Source organism: Pelophylax lessonae (genome assembly GCF_965119305.1).
Source record: "Pelophylax lessonae genome assembly, chromosome: 2".
NCBI classification, from domain to species: Eukaryota; Metazoa; Chordata; class Amphibia; order Anura; family Ranidae; genus Pelophylax; species Pelophylax lessonae.
In genome coordinates, this window is record NC_138769.1 from 697710352 (window position 1) to 697726937 (window position 16586).

A 16586-nucleotide genomic window follows, 5' to 3' on the forward strand; every position below is an offset into this window, starting at 1 on the left:
GCTTGCCACGAAAGGACTTGTTCTTCGGGTTCTGGGGCAGCCTTGGTGCTCTTGCCCCCCGTGACACCTTTTACCAATCTATCCAACGCCTCGCCAAAAAGGCAAGAACCAGCCTAGGGAAAATCAGCAACTGTTTTCCGTGATGTCTGGTCAGCCGACCAGCTCTTCAGCCAGATCAGTCGACGGGTTTCAAAAAAATAGGTTTCAGCATGGAACCCGCCACCATGTAGGAATGTCGGGCAAGAGATTCCAGCCTCCTATCCGTAGGATCCCTAAACACCAGAGAAAACTCGGTGGGTACCAGAGTGGCCTTGTTCAATCTGGCCACAGTGTGATCCACAAACCAGCGTGAATCCGTAGGAGACACAAGGGGGTAGGAGTTGAAACTTCTTTGGCACCACAAAAGTGCGCTTCATGTTGCGCCATTGTTCATTCACAGTTTCGTGGAACTCAGCGGGGCAAGGGAATACCTGCGCTACCATACGGGATATGTGGGTACCAAAAGAGGACCGTTTTCCCGGAGGATTGGGCTCATCCTCTAAATGTAGTGTTTCCTCAACGGCAATGATCAGCGCATCCATAGTTGCGCGGTCCTCGGCCGTCCCAGGGGGGGGGGGGGGAAATCATCCACCCCCGCAACCTCCGCCTCCCCCTCAGACTGAGAAGAGCGAGACCCTTCAAGGGGGACAATATCTACAGCAACCATGTCAGATTCAGAAAGCAGAAGAAAGAAAGCCTAGGCCTAAGATCCATTTTGGACGCTAAAGTCGCAAGTGCGGCAGTCAGAGCAGAAGATTCAGAGGAACCTGAATCATCCACCAAAGCTGGGGGAAATTTGCTGTCCTGGGATTCCATGATAAAAAACTTTTTTTTTTTTCTTCAAGGTACCGGCCCTTTAAAAAGCGCACCGCGATCCCCCACAGTACACCGTTATGAAGGATTCTGCAAGCAGACCCCCAAACAGGAATAAGCTGATAGCCAGAGGTATTCCCACAAAAAACAGCAAAGACAGACCCCCCTCAACTGTTACCTCACGCCTGCCGATCTCCTCTGTACAGAAAAAGGTGATGACACCGCAGGAGGCTGAACTAGGACTTCAGACTAAGGAAACATGGTTGCCCATAGAAAGTAATGGGAGGCTCCGGGAAAATGGCCGCCGACATGTGCTCAGCAGAACACATTGCCACACACAAGATGGCGCCAAAATACACTACACACATCGCTGCAGAAGCGCCCACAGTGAAGCCAGCATGCTGCCCACACCTAAAATGGCGGACCGGCAGTTTTTAACCCCACAGCGGTCGCCGCACGTGTCTGCACCTCCACACACACCAAAAGTATCACATAGGAGAGGGACCCCCACAAACAAACCAACACAGCAAACTAGCTGAGTTAGAGCCCCCGCAGGTGGCGAAAAAGGGAGCCCCAAAAACGCACAGACATTAGGGGATACCGCAGACACACGGGACTGCCAGCCCCAGACAGAGGCCCCACACAGAATGTACTTACCGTACCCGATGGCGTGGGTGCCTCATCCACGGGAAACCTCCCACCCCAGATGGCGGGGGTGCCGTCAGCCAAAAACGCAGGACGCTAGCAACGCACAGAACCGTGGGTGAGACGTCCAGGCGAGGTGGCCACCTCGCAGGCTTGCTTCCCTGAGGACAGGGATGGGTCGTTTGCGAGGCTAGGGCGAACGCATAGCCTGCTAAACGCTCGATGGCGGGCTGGGATTCCATAAGGCCCTCTGTCTTGGGATACCAGTACGACCAGTGCGACTCCCAGCTCCGCAACGCCGTCATCATCTTGAAGAAGTGACTAACTAAACGCTGAGAAATAAACAGCTAGTAATGCAAAGAAAAAACGCATTTGCAGAAATAAAAATCATAAAAAAATAGAAGGCTGAGACTGTAGCCCCAGCACAGGGAGAGCCTATCTCACTCCTAACTAGGCAGAAGACAAACTGAGTTGGGATGGCTGATAGCAGGGGGGTATTGGACCAGTGGGACAGCCCCCATAGGTGTGTCTATGTAAATTACTTTGTTTTTAACAAGTCTTATTCCTAGCTTGCTCCTATGGATAAGAGGTCAATGCCCATAGGTGAAGACTGTATGAGTGGGCGGCGACTGTCAGAGGACGTAAGAGAAAAGGCTGGTTGGGTCGGAGAACATCCTTTTCCCTATGAACGACCAGGTAAGGCGAACGGCAGGACAGAGCCGCCAATTAAGACACTCTGCGAGCAGAAGTGATAGCCACCAGAAAAGCAACTTTCTGGGACAACACAGGCAGGCAGAGGTATTTCTCTGATGTTTTCAAAGGAGGGGTCGTTGCAAAAACGGACAAAACCATATTCAAATCCCACAGAGGCAAAGGAGCCCTCCGTGGAGGAGCCAGATGACGCACCCCTTGAATAAGGTGCGAATCAGGGAATTAGTCCCCAAGGTACACTGGAAGAAGATGGCCACGGCCGACACCTGACCTTTATTTGTGCCCAATGCCAAACGCTGTTCCACACCTTTCTGCAAGAAAGCTAGGACCCTCGCTACCGAGAAGGAGCGAGGATGCAACCCTTGCGACTCACACCAGGCGATGTACGTCTTCCAGGTACGATGATAAATCTTCCTGGGAGGTAATCTTCCAAGCTCTCAGCAAGGAAGGAACAACATCAGAGAGACCTTTGGTAGCCGCCAGGGAGGCTTGACAACCATCTTGACAAGGTTTGCGTACCAAGACCCGCGGGGCCAGTCTGGGGCAGCCAGAATCACTTGTACCTGTTCCAACGCTAACCTGCAGAGGAACCTGGACAACAGCTGAATCAGGGGAAAGGCATAAATCAGCTGTTACTGATGACAATGCACCACCAACGCTTCTGTGGCGTCTGCCAGAGGATCTCGAGCTTTGGCCACAAACCTTTCCACCTTGTTTGAGACCAGACACAAACTGATCCACGTCCGGTGTCCCCCACTGGGCACACAGGAGCCGAAACACCTCCGGATGCAGGGACCATTTCCCCTGATCCAAGGACTGACGACTCAGTCCACCTGCCAGTTCTCTACTCCAGGAATGTGAACAGCAGAGATAGCTGGAACGTGCGCCTCGGCCCAAGACAGAGTCTCGGCCACTTCCTTGGCCGCCCGGGCACTCCTGGTGCCCCCTTAGTGATTGATGCAAGCCACAGCCGTGGCATTGTCGGTTTGAACTCCAACCAGGCGACCGTGCAGCCGAGTCGTCCAATGGAGCAGGCAAAGTTTTATGGCCCTGAGCTCCGGAACATTTATCTGCAAGGAGAAGTCCTCTGGCGACCATGTCCCCTGGGCACAGTGTCCATTACTCCACCCCAGCCCGTCACGCTGGCATCCGTGGTGATCACCGTCCACAACAGAGGCAGAAAGGACTTGCCCTGGTTCATGGTTCATGGTGGGTGACAGTAGCCACCATGAAAGCTTTGTCCTCATGAGACGTCTCAAACACAACATCCTGTCCAAGGACAGGGGATTCCTCTTCCATTTGGCAAGAATCTCTGCTTGCAGAGTCCTTATGTGAAACTGGGCAAACAGGATCGCCTTGAAAGCTGAAACTATTGGCCCCAGGGACCTCGTGCAGGTCCGCACGGAGGAGAGATCGTTGTCCCTGAGGGACCTGATCTCGCCCTGCAGTCTGAAGTTTTTCCTCCTGGAGAAAAACCTTTGTTCCAGGACCATTCCCAGATACTGCAGACGTCTGGAAGTTGATGGTCCACCCGACCGAAGAGATCGTCCAAATAACTGAGGACCGCAATCCCCTTCTTGCGCAGCAGAACCAGCACCGGGGCCAAATCCTTGGTGAAGACCCTGGGAGCCAAAGCTAGACCAAAGGGTAATGCCACAAATTGAAAGTGCTCCTCTGCCACTGCGAACAGGAGATACCGCTGATGACCTTCGAAGATAGGGATGTGCAGATACGCATCATTTAATAATCGATGGAGGCCAGAAAATCCCCTTGACTTAAAGACGCTACCACCGACCAGATGGATTACCTCCGGAACTTCTGCACCTGCACAACGCGGTTCAGTGACTTGAGGTCCAGAATCAGACGAACCTTGTCCTCCTTCCTGGGCACTGTGAACAGGTTTGAATAAATCCCACGAAATCTCTCCCACTGTGGAACCGGGACAATAACGCTATGAGCAAGAAGATCTTGCACTGCCCCCTTGAGAGCCGTCAGGCGATCGGGAGAACGACGGAAATTCAATGGAAAGAACCTGTCTACGGGGCAAGATCGAAATTCGATTTTGTACCCTGAACGAATCGGTTCGTGAACCCATTTTTCCTGAATCAGGGACGTCCAGGGTTCCTGAAATCAATGCAGATTCCCCCGCCCCCACCCCTGAAACAGGTGAGAGCGTCCCTTCATTTCGGAAGACTGGGCCGCAGCACCGGACTGACCGGCCTTAGGCTTAGCAGACCAGGGCTTCTTGTAACCGCCGGAGGCCTTGAAGGATTTACCTTTTTCCAGCGCCCCTGGCCTGGGCCATTTGGTCTGTGAGCTCAATGAGATTCGGGGGAACCGACTCAGCCACCAAGTTGCGCCCAAGCACCTCACAGAAACCGCAGCTCTGAAATCCCCAGGAGTGGGCCCACATCACCCCCCCAGAAGGCTGTCCCAGGGACACGGGGTGTAGCATCATTCACCATACCATGGACCGCGGGCACCGCTCCGATACAGCTCGTCTCCCACCCTGAGTGGGGGTGCTGTCAGCCAAGAGGGGACGCTGCAACACAGGGCGTTCCAGGGTCTATGCGTCCCGGCGAAGAAAAAATCCACGCAGGCTCGTCCCCATCCGTTGGGGTACAGTCGTGGCGAGGCCTGGGCGGACCACAACCCACGCATGCTTGTAGGCCAGGCTGGGGTACCATAAGGTCTAGATTATCCAGTGCATCTACAATGCAGTGAATCTATCCAGTAATCTACAATCTAGATTATCCAGTGCGAAGCCCAGACCAGCTGTCGCTTGTAGTTCTCCAGGAGGATCCCCCTGACTAGCTAGCGTTCGTGAGTGAGAAAATAAAACAAAACCTTTTTCAAAGAAAAAATAAAAAACTGAGACCGGAGTCCCAGCAGGGTGTCCTAGGTCCTACTCCTGAGCTAGGCAGCAAGAAAAAGATTAGAAAGCTCTAAGTGTGAAGGTAATGTCTAGAGGGACAGCCCCTAAAGGTGTCTAGTTAAAGCTTTTTAATGAAGTTTCACTACCTAGCCTGCTCCTGCAGAGGGCGCCATTACCCAATAGTGATGAAACTTGGAAGAGGCTGCGTCTGTCAGAGGACGCAAGAGAAAATGTATATGTAACTTAATATATATGCAAAAAGTGGGGACAGGAAGGGAAGAAAATCCCCACCAAATATGTGTGTAATCCCCTCGAAAAATGTACCTTATAAGGCCAACTTGGAATGGTAAATGGGTGCTGAGGGCCAAGGGTTGTCAGAAAACATCCACAATGGGCACTGAGGGAGTGATATCAAGGACACAAGCATGTACAGGAACCACAGAGTAGTACAATCTCCATTGTGATAAATGAGGTAGTAGAATGGGCATGGCAATAAGAATTCTGAGGTTTAAAAACAAAATAGTGGAAAGGTGTGTTCATGTTTGTATGTCCATATACATATAATGCCAAGAGGTATGGGGTGAAAGGCTACTAGTTGGGTCCCAGAAAGCCAAAAAGAAAGGACAGCAGAAAGTCCATGCTCATAGTGAACTGATGTGCCACCTAAGAATAAGACTATGTAATAGAAGAGTAGTGCTGCAAGTACTCAAATTGTCTCCAAACCTGGACCGAACAGATGGTTCCCCCGTAAAAGGAATCCCGCATAGCTTGGCTTTGCATCCACTGTCTCCCTGCAAAGTTTCGATCCAAAATGCTCTCCTTGCCAAATTGGCTAAAGCTGAAGACCTAGCTGACACGTGTACCGATTCCGCCGAAGCATCCGCAATATACACCACGCCGCCAAGGAGCATGGGGAAGGAAGACAAGATTGTCTCCTTCAAAGTGCCAGTCTCAACGTGCGCCTTAATCTGTGTCAACCAACATTCCAGATTACGGGCTACCACCGTAATGGCCATAGCAGGTTTAAGGTTTCCCAAGGAGGAGTCCCACATCTTTTTGAGGAGAGAATCCACCCTCCTATCCATGGAATAAGGAAGAGAACCCATATCCTCAAAGGCTAGGTCTTTATTTCCAAAGACCTACGAAAAAGCTACGTCTAGTTTGGGGTATTTATTCCAAACCGACGCGTCCTCTGCGGAAAAAGGGAACCTCCTTTTCAGGGCTCTAGAAAAAGAAAAGTTTTTTTTTTCTCTGGATCTCGCCATTCTTCCTTAACGGCATCCATTAGTACCGCATGCACCTGGAAGACTTTCTTCTTTTGTTTGCCTAAACCCAAGTACATTGATACAGTGGTGGGGGGGGGGGGGGGGGCGCGACTGAGAAAACTGAAAATTTGCAAATAAGTCCTTAAAAGGACTGAAAGGTGCTAGCAAGCTCCTGATGTAGCTAGCTCCGAGTTCTGTACTTCAGTCTGTTCCCTAACCAAGCTATCCAAACAATCCTTGCATAGCGCCTTGGTCCAAGATTCCCCCATAGCGGCCTTGCATGATGACATCTTTTCTTAAGATTATGGAGGGGACTTGGATTTTTCTGGGGCCTTACTCTGAAAAATAGAAAAGACAATAACATACTTCACTAAAATCTAGGGCCCACAGCCTGCCCCCAAAAGTGTTACTAGGAATGACCACCAAGATCCCAAAGTGTACCCCACAAACCTCCCTTACTTCCCTTAAGAGGCATAAGGGGAAACAAATGCAACATGGAGCTAGTGGGAGGGATAAGGAAACAATACCCCAGGGTTCCTTCCCTTATGATGGCTGGTGGTGCTGGCTTCCCCAGGAGCAGTCCCTGAGGCCTGTGCCTCTGACATCTCCCTGTCCCCTAGCATCAGACTCAGCACCAGCAAATTTTCATCGGCCAGCTCTCTTTACGTGACCCGAAACCGGAAGCCGCGGGTTACAGCAGAAGGGCCCGCCTCTACCAGAAGTGACTTTCCCCATCATCTGACCAGCTGCTCAAAGTCAGCCGCAGAGCAGGAGGCAGCTGGCACCTCCACCGAACGCTCTGTCCGAGCGTTGAGAGCAGGCTCCCCAGCCTGGAAGCTCCCCTGAGCGGGCTGGGGTGATGACTTTTGTGGCCAACAGGCAGGTGGGATTCTCTCCGCCTGCAGTCCGTCTTTCAGCCGCCTTTGATAGAGCCTGACTCCCTCTGTATAGCACCAGCCACGAGACAGTTTCAGCTAAGGTTCCTTGGATGGTGTCTCCCCGCTGGAGAAAAAAACAGAACTGAGGCAGCCAGCTGGTAGGAGGGCTTAATCTAGATGATTGGGGCAGTGTTTCTTGAGATGGGGGGAGCCAGGTTCTCTCAAAAGGTGCCTGTCCTGAAAGACGATAAGGGAAAATTCTCTTAATAAATTGGACCTATAGGTCTCTGAAATGTTAGTGGATTCTCTGTCCCATTTGACATGAAGTTGGTAAACCAAAGTTTTTGGATTACTCTTAACTGGTGTGCTGGTCTTTTTTTTTCTTATTTTGTGTGCATCATCTTTAGAATAGGCTTCCTTCTGGGATGACAGCCATGCAAACCAATTTAACGCAGGCTGTAGCCATGAAATTAAGAGACGCTTGCTTCTTGAGAGGGAAGCAATGGCAAACTTAAGAAGCAGAGACATCACCCTACCGACAAAGTGCTGTATTATCAATGCAATGGTATTATAATTAGTAACCTATGGCTGTGAAAGTTGGACGATAAAGAAGGCTGAACGTTAAAGAATTGATGCTTTTTAACTATGGTGTTGGAGAAGACTCTTGAAAGTCCTTTGGATGGCAAGAAGATCAAACCAGTCAACCCTGATGGAAATCAACCCTGAATATTCATTGGAAGGACAGATCCTGAAGATGAAACTTGAATATTTGGCCACCCAATGTGAGGAAAGGACTCGTTGGAAAAGACCCTGAGACTGGGAAATATGGAAGGAAAAAGGAGAAGTGGACGACAGAAAACAATATGGAGAGATAGCGTCATCAAAACAATGAACATGAAGTTGAGCAAGCTCCAGGAGGCAGTGGAGGACAGAAAAGCCTAGCGTGCTACAGTCCATGAATTCCCAAACAGTCGGACAAAACTAAACAACAATATACACACACATACATACACACAGCGGGTAAAATAGGTACTGAACACGTCACCATTTTACTAGGTAAATATATTTCCAGGAGGTGCTATTGACGTGAAATTTTCACGTCAGTAAAAACCCATGCAACCCACACATACAAATAAATAAAATATGTGTAATAAAATGGAATGACACAGGGAAAAAGTATTGAACTCATGAAGAAATTGAGGTGCAAAAAAGGCATGGAAAGCCAAGACACCGGCTGAAATCTATCAGTAATTAGAAAGCAATCCCACCCCTTGTCAGTGCAAAGTAACATCAGCTGGTTCAGTCAACTAAGGGCCTATAAAAAGGTGTCTCATTACCAAGGTGTCTCACAAGATACATCTCCTGATGGGTAAAAGCAATGAACTCTCTCAGAGTCTGTTCACACTGGGGCGACACGACTCTGTACTACTTCGGGGGAGACTTGTGCATTCCCATGCACCACGACTTCGGAGCGACTTGCATGGACTTCACATAATGGAAGTCTATGCAAGTCGCTCCAAGGTCGCCCCAAAGTAGTACAGGACCCTTTTCCTAAGTCGGAGCGACTTGTGTCGCTCCTATTAGAACGGGTCCTGTAGCAGTCAATGGACTGCGAGGGAGCGCTACTTGCCAGGCTGACAAGTCGCGCTAGTGTGGACCGGGTCTCCAGAGCTTCACAATCTTATTGTTGCAAAACATACTCATGGCATTGGTTACAGAAGGATTTCTAAACTTCTGAACGTTCAGTAAGCACTGTTGGGGTTATATCCTGGAAGTGGAAAGAACATTATTTTACAATAAACTGGCCAGGACAAGATGCCCCTCGCAAGATTTCTAACAGAAAAGTAAAAAGAATTATCAGAAGAGTTGTCTAAGAGCTTGTGGAGAGCTTCAGAATGACCTGGAATTAGCAGGTATTGTTGGAATTGTTTCAAAGAAAACAAAGTAATGCATTCAACTGCCATGGCCTGTATGAACGCTCACCATGCAAGACTCCATTGCTGAAGAAAAAAGCATGTTGACACTTGCTTAAAGTTTGCTGCAAGACATTTAGACAAGCCTGTGGAATACTGGGGAGAATATAGTCTGGTCAGATGAGACCAAAATTGAACTCTTTGGATGCCATAATACACACCATGTTTGGGAGGTCAAATGGCACTGCACTTTTACCCCAAAAACACCATACCAACTTGTTTTCTCGATTTCAGCTGCGACATTTAGATGGTAGGGTCAGAATTTGGCATAAACAACATGAAAGAATGGATCCAGCCTGCCTTGTATCAACAGTTCAGGCTGATGGTGGCGTAATGGTGTTGGGAATATTTTCTTGGCACACTTTGGGCCCCTTAGCGCCAGTTCAGCATCATGTAAATGCCACGGCCTACCTGAGCATTGTTGCGTACTATGTCCATCCCTTAATGACTACATTGAATCCATCTTCTGATGGCTACTCCCAGCAGGATAATGCACCATGTCACAAAGCTCAAATAATCTCAAACTGGTTTCTTGAACATGACAATGTGTTCACTGTACTCCAATGGCCTCCACAGTCACCAGATCTCAAACCAATAGAGCAGCTTTGGGATGTGGTGCACGCGCGCGCACACACACACCATACTAACGTTTTCACATATAATAGTACTTCTATTGGCAAGTTTAACTCCTAATTATATTACCTGATACACACACAAAAAACAGGTTTATATTTAGACCGGAAATTTATAACTTCAGGCATCACATCAGCCCCAATTCCTGCATTTTTAGATAAAAAATAAGCCCCATGGAATAGAAGTGTCCTCAGTGAAGAAGACACAACAGCATGCCACTGAAAAATACATTGTGTGCCTGCCTTGGCATGAGCGTTGGGGATTTCCAACCTCTTGGTTTTAGTTTTCAGTCAATCTACCCGAATATCTTACCTTGCATGCAGATCTTAAGACCATCAACAATCTCCTGCTTTTTATCCTGGACCACACATCGAGAAAACCAACTAGAATGGAACACAGCATCACAATTGTATTAATGCAATAAAATGGAAAGCTAACTTTTTAAAAATAGTGGATGCTACAGGCAAGATACATACTGTTCACATTTATCATTATGTATATGAAGTAGTAGGCTTAACATTCACCTGTATTTGTAGCAAATGTTGCTGCGTAGCAGGAGGGTAAAGGAGGGAGATTCTGTGATGAAGATTTAATGTATTTTGGAAGGGTCAAATTTTTAATAAAATTTTGCATACAGTTGGGAGGGGTTATGGTCCTCTACACTCAAGTCAAAGTTGGACGAAATGTATCAGCCAAGGAGCAGAGTTTGATGGGGAGTATGGGCTGTTCAGAACACTAAAGCTTTGGTAAATACCGATGTGGTAGTATATGCTGATTGATGGGAGTATTTTGGTGTGGAGATAGACCTTTGGCAGGCATGGCATCTGCAGCTGTAAAGAGGGTGGTTAAGGGATAGAAGATGGTATTCTTACAGTGATAAAGTTTTGGTGCATTTTAGAGGTTTATTTATATATTTTTTTACATTTTTGGGCGAAATCTTTTTTGTACTGCTGGTTATATTCCGATTACTCATGGGCCTGTTGACTAGACAGGAAGTGAAAGGAAATCACCTTATTGAGGACTAAATTATTACAAAATCTGACAAAGCTACTAACCCCTCTAATTTGTGTACTCCACAACAAAGGCTGTTCGGTGCAAGGAAGAGTAAAAAAACACACACAGCTAGGGACTGGTCTAAAAGATCCAATGTCCAAAGCTGGCATGAAATAAAATGGTCTGAATATTTACCTGGTAGAACCAAAAAATAAATAAAAATGACATCAGATGGTTGCCTTGCAAACTGGGTAAAGTTGCATGATGCCGCAAATAACAAGAAGCACTTACAGATCAAATCTAGTGGGACTTAACAGGAAAGGGTGTAACCTGACACTAAAGCCTAGAAGTCGAATGATGGTTTGCCTTAGACACCAGAGATGGTGGCCTGATAAGCTAAAGTGCCCTCAATTAGTACAAGATCCTGAAAAATGAGAAAACATTCTTCCTGAAAAAGCAGTGTCAGAGATTTATCATCACAGCCCACACCAGACAATAAAGAAAAAAAAATACCATTATGTGAACTGGAGCCAAATGGAGGAATAGAACAATGACCTGGTTAAGGTGAAAGAAAGTACCGAAGTCCAGGGCCTCAATTAGGGATGCACCGAATGTTCGGCGGCCGAACATTATTCGGCCGAAAATAGAAAAAATGGATTTTTGTAAGAACTTACCGTAAAATCCTTTTCTCTTAAGCTCATTGACAGACGTAGTCTTCTTGATTCTCAAGAGCTGGGTTATGTTGTCTCCGCAGGAGTAGGACTAGGCAGAATGACAAAACGTTCTGGCTCCACCCTAGGGGCAGTCCCTGAGGGTATATCCTCCCTCTCTCTGCTACAGGGAATCAGTTCTGTTTAAAGCAGTACAGAGAATTTAACCCAACCCAACTCAATGATAGAGGGGCGGGTACTACGTCTGTCAATGAGCTTAAGAGAAAAGGATTTTACGGTAAGTTCTTACAAAAATCCATTTTTCTCTATCGCTCATTGACAGACGTAGTTTTCTTGATTCTCAAGAGCTGGGACATCCAGAAGCAGTGCCACAAAATGAGGGGTGGGATTGACAGAATCAAATCCAATCTAGAAGGCCCAACCGGAGCCAACCAGAAGTATCAAAGGACTCATCGAGTAAACAGATGAGACCTACCCTCGAGGTAGACCAACAGTCTCCTCAAACAGTGGCCTGCAGGAACCTTGCAGCCAGAAGAGGCATCTGACGATGCCATCACATAAACCTTATACAATATTGTAAAGGTATGAACCGACTACTAAACAGTCGCCTTGAAAACCTGAACCACTGACGCCTGATGGCGGAAGGTCCAGGAAACTCTAAGCGCCCGAGTAGAATGTGCCTTAACAGGGAACGGGGGATCCCGACCCTTAGATAAAATAAGCCTATACCACCGTCTGTCTGATCCATCTAAAGATGGTCGCAGCAGAACAGGCAACCCTTTCTTAGGGCCATCCGTGATCACAAACAGTGAATCCGTCTTACAAATTGAATCCGTAGTATTCAAGTATATCCTGATCGCCCGAACTACATCCAAGGAATGCCATGCAATTCTCGAGGATGATTGGGCTAAGGACATAGGAAGGACAGTACACTGTCCTTAATCAATGAAACTTTTAAACCACCTTAGAAGGAAGGATGGATTCGGAAGAACAACCTTATCCCTATGAACCACCAGAACTGGGGAACAACAGGATAATGCAGCCAGTTCTGACACCCTGCGTGCAGAAGTGATAGCCACCAAGAAGACCACCTTCTGGGATAAAGTAGGCAAGGGAATCTCCCTGATATTTTCAAAGGGAGGTGTCTGAAGAACCGACAGCACCAAATTAAGATCCCAGGATGGTAACGGCGCGTGCACTGGCAGAGCCAGGTGTCGCACCCCCTGGATGAAATTCCGCACCAAGGAATGAGTAGACAAAAGCTTCTGAAAGAAGATAGCAAATGCTGAAACCAGACCCTTGATAACACTCAAGGCCAGCTTCTGCTCAACTCCCTGCTGCAGAAAGCCAATATTCGGACTACCGAATAAAGATGTAGATGGAACCCAAGGGATTCACATCACACAATATAAGACTTCCATATGCGATGATAATCTTTCTGGAAGTCGCTTTCCTTGTTTTAACTAGAGTAGGAATAACTGAAGCTGACAATCCCTTGTCCTTCAGCACCTGGGCCTCAATAACGAGGCCGTTAAAAACCGGCGATCTTAAAGCAGGATGGAAGATCGGTCCCTGAGACAGTAGATCCTCCCTGAGAGGAAGTCTCCACGGGACGTCCGCCATCAGTCTGACCAAGTCGGCGTAACAAGCACGACGAGGCCAATCCGGAGCTGCCAGGATTACTGGAATTCCTTCCTCCTCTATCCTGCGAAGAAGTCTTGGCAGTAACCCAAGAGGAGGGAAGGCATACATTAGCTGGTATTGCCCCCACGGGGCGATCAGTGCGTCTGCGGTTTCTGCTAGAGGATCGCGGGAACGAGCCACGAATCTCTGAACTTTCCTGTTGAATCGAGATGCCAACAGATCCACATCCGGGGTGCCCCATCGTAGGCACAACTGGTGGAAAACGTCTGGATGGAGGGACCATTCCCCCTGATCCAGGGTCTGACGGCTGAGATAATCTGCCTGCCAATTCTCCACCCCCGGAATGAACACCGCAGAGATTGCTGGAACAAATCGTTCCGCCCAGCGAAGAATGCAAGCCACTTCTTTGGCCGCTCGGACACTCTTGGTGCCCCCCTGATGATTGACATAAGCCACGGCCGTGGCATTGTCCGACTGGATCCGAACCGGGCTGCCCTGGAGCTGCTCGGTCCAGTGAATCAGACAAAGTCTGATCGCTCTCAGTTACAATACATTTAATCGGTAACCTGGATTCTTCCGGGGACCAAAGTCCCTGGACAGATAACTGACCGAGAATTCCTCCCCATCCGGATAGACTGGCATCCGTGGTCACTGTCGTCCAATATATTGGCAGAAATGACTTTCCCTGGCTGAGCATCGGAGACCGAAGCCACCAGACCAGAGACTCTCTGGTCTGTTTGCTCAATCGGATCTGATTGTCCAGGGATTCCGGATTCCGATTCCATCTGAGAGGGATCTCTTGCTGAAGAATTCGGGTATGGGACTGGGCAAATGGGACTGCTTCGAATGAAGCCACCATCAACCCCAGAACCCTCATGCAAGTCCGAAGGGAAGACCAGCTGTTGGACAGTAACAACTGGACTGCTGATTGAATCTTTCGGAGTTTCCCTACCGGAAGAAAAAACTCTTGTCCTGACTGTGTCTAGAATTAGACCCAGATATTCGAGCCTCTGGGTGGGAACCAGAAATGACTTTTGCTGGTTCACCAGCCACCCGAATTCCTGTAAAGAAACCATAGTAATTTCTATGTTTTGTAGCAAGGTCTGAGGAGACTCTGCATGAAGCAGAAGATCGTCTAGGTAACCTAGAATCGATATACCTCTTTGGCGCAGAAGTGCCAACATTGGGGCCAACACCTTTGTGAAGACCCGCGGAGCCGTGGCGAGACCGAAAGGTAACGCCACAAACTGATAGTGGTTCTCCTCTACGGAAAAGCGTAGAAAACGCTGATGTCCTGCGAAAATGGGAATGTGAAGATAGGCGTCCTTGATGTCTATGGACGCTAGGACATCCCCTGGATGCAGGAAGGCTGCTACCGTGCGAATGGACTCCATTCTGAATCTTCTTATGAAGACAAAAGAATTGAGTGCCCTTAAGTCCAGAATTGGACGCACTTTGCCCTCTTAATGTAAATAGGTTTGAATAAAACCCTAGAAACCGTTCTGTCCAAGGAACGTGGACTACCACTCCTTGTTGTAGTAAATCTATGACTGCTCTCCGCAGATCTTCTAAACGATCTGAGGATAGCCGGATATTGGAAGGGAAGAATCGCGCCGGTGGGAGAGATCGAAACTCGATCTTGTACCCTGACCTTATGACTTCGCAGACCCATTTGTCCGGGATTCTGGAAAGCCATGGATCCGGGACCCGGCGACGACGTCCCCCCACCCCAGTTATGGGTGGGGGCGCACCTTCAGGCTTTGGACGGTTTATCTTCAGGTCTGGAGGGGGCGGGCTTTTGCTTGCCCGACCAACGACCCCTGACGCCTCCTGCAGGAGCTTTGGAGGACTTAGTTTTTTCACCCGCGGGACGAAAAAACCTCTTGTGAGCAGAAAAAGAAGGCCCTCGTCTTTGACGAGTTCCTCTACCTTAAAAATTTTGTGGTAAAAAGGTGCTTTTTCCACCGGTGAGATCCTTAATGATCTCATCTAAGTTGGCTCCAAATAGACGCTCTCCTGAAAAGGGGATATTAGCCAATGCTTTTTTGGAACCTTGGTCGGCTAACCAACCTTTTAGCCACAGTGTACGCCTGAGAACCACTGCTGAGACAGATGCTCGCGCCATTAATGGAGTGGCGTCTAACGCCGCATCACACACAAACTGTAACCCCTGTATCATTTGTTCCAACAAATCTGATACCGCCTGAGGGACTTCTTCTAAGTCCCGGCGTAACCACTTGGTCCATTCAGTTACAGCCTGCGAAAACAGACCAATAGCTATATAGGTCTGAAAGCTGATCCAATCAAGGCAAACATGGTGCGAGACATAGCTTCTATCTTGCGATCCACTGGATCTTTAAAAGACGGAGCGTCTTCTAAAGGAATAACCGTGGCTTTATTCAATCTAGCAATTGGTGAATCCACCACAGGTGGTTCTGTCCATTTCTTAATGAGGGTTTCCTCAAACGGATAACGCCTGTTAATGCGTTTAGAAATAGTAGAAATGCGTTTTGGCAGACTCCATTCTTCTTTGATTGGATTGCCAAAACATTTGGGCAATGGAAAAAACCTTCGCCACTAGATGCGTTTTTAGACCCAAAAGGGATCTCAGTTTTAGCTATTTCTGACGGAATACCCTGTAATCTTAAGGTCTCTTGAACAGATACCATGAGTGCGTTTACCAACGCTTCCTCTCTGGCTATGGCTGATGCCGAAACATCCTCCTCACTGTCTGAAAAGACAGTACACGAGACACCAATACCAGATGAAGTACCTGCAACTGCAGAAATAGGCTCAGAGTCTGAATCCGAGGTTTCAGATAATAAGGGGTTAGGCGGGGGTCGCTTACTTGCGCCCTGTCCCTGACAAGCCACTTCCACCCGGGACACAAGCTTCCATAATAGCGGACAACGATTTAATCGTCAGTGGGGTGCTGGAGGATCCTGCAGACCCCTCGAGGGGATCCGGAGGAGATACCTGAGTGGCAGGGTCCATGATAATTCAGGACACCTTTGCCAGAAAACACAAAAAAAAAAAAAACTTTTTTTTTTTTTTTATAAATAAAAAATACCTCTTTTTTTTTTTTTTTTTTTTATGTGTCTCCCCCTAGCGCAATAGCGCCCCTCAGAGTACCTGCTTCTCGATCCCAGAGAGAGAGAGAGAGAGAGAGAGGGACCCCCAAGGCTCACCAACCGATGCAGTGCAGTTTCCAACAAACTGCAGTCAGCGTCTGTCTTACACAGACTGGACTGTTTGCTTTTTCCCGGGTAGAAGGCGTGGCTCCGCCCCCTGTGTACGCCTTCCGGCGTTCCCAGCCCTCCACGAGGTAGCTGGGCTCACAAAACATGGCCGCCCCCATAGAAGAGACATAAGACTCCAAAAACATGGCGGCCGGCGTGACCTGAGGACATACATGCATTCGGTCTACGGCAAAATGGCGGCGGACC

General features: G+C 48.3%; 1 protein-coding gene across 1 annotated transcript in view; it reads right to left on the minus strand.

The window, feature by feature from the left end:
• Positions 1-16586, minus strand: part of LOC309545965 (piwi-like protein 1) — a gene marked incomplete at both ends in the record, with an annotated part of 237750 nt that overhangs the window by 63561 nt on the left and 157603 nt on the right. Inside the window, one exon of the mRNA XM_082245422.1 lies at positions 10145-10215. Coding sequence (XP_082101548.1) covers positions 10145-10215 — 71 coding nt within the window. The remainder of the gene's footprint in view (positions 1-10144; positions 10216-16586) is intronic.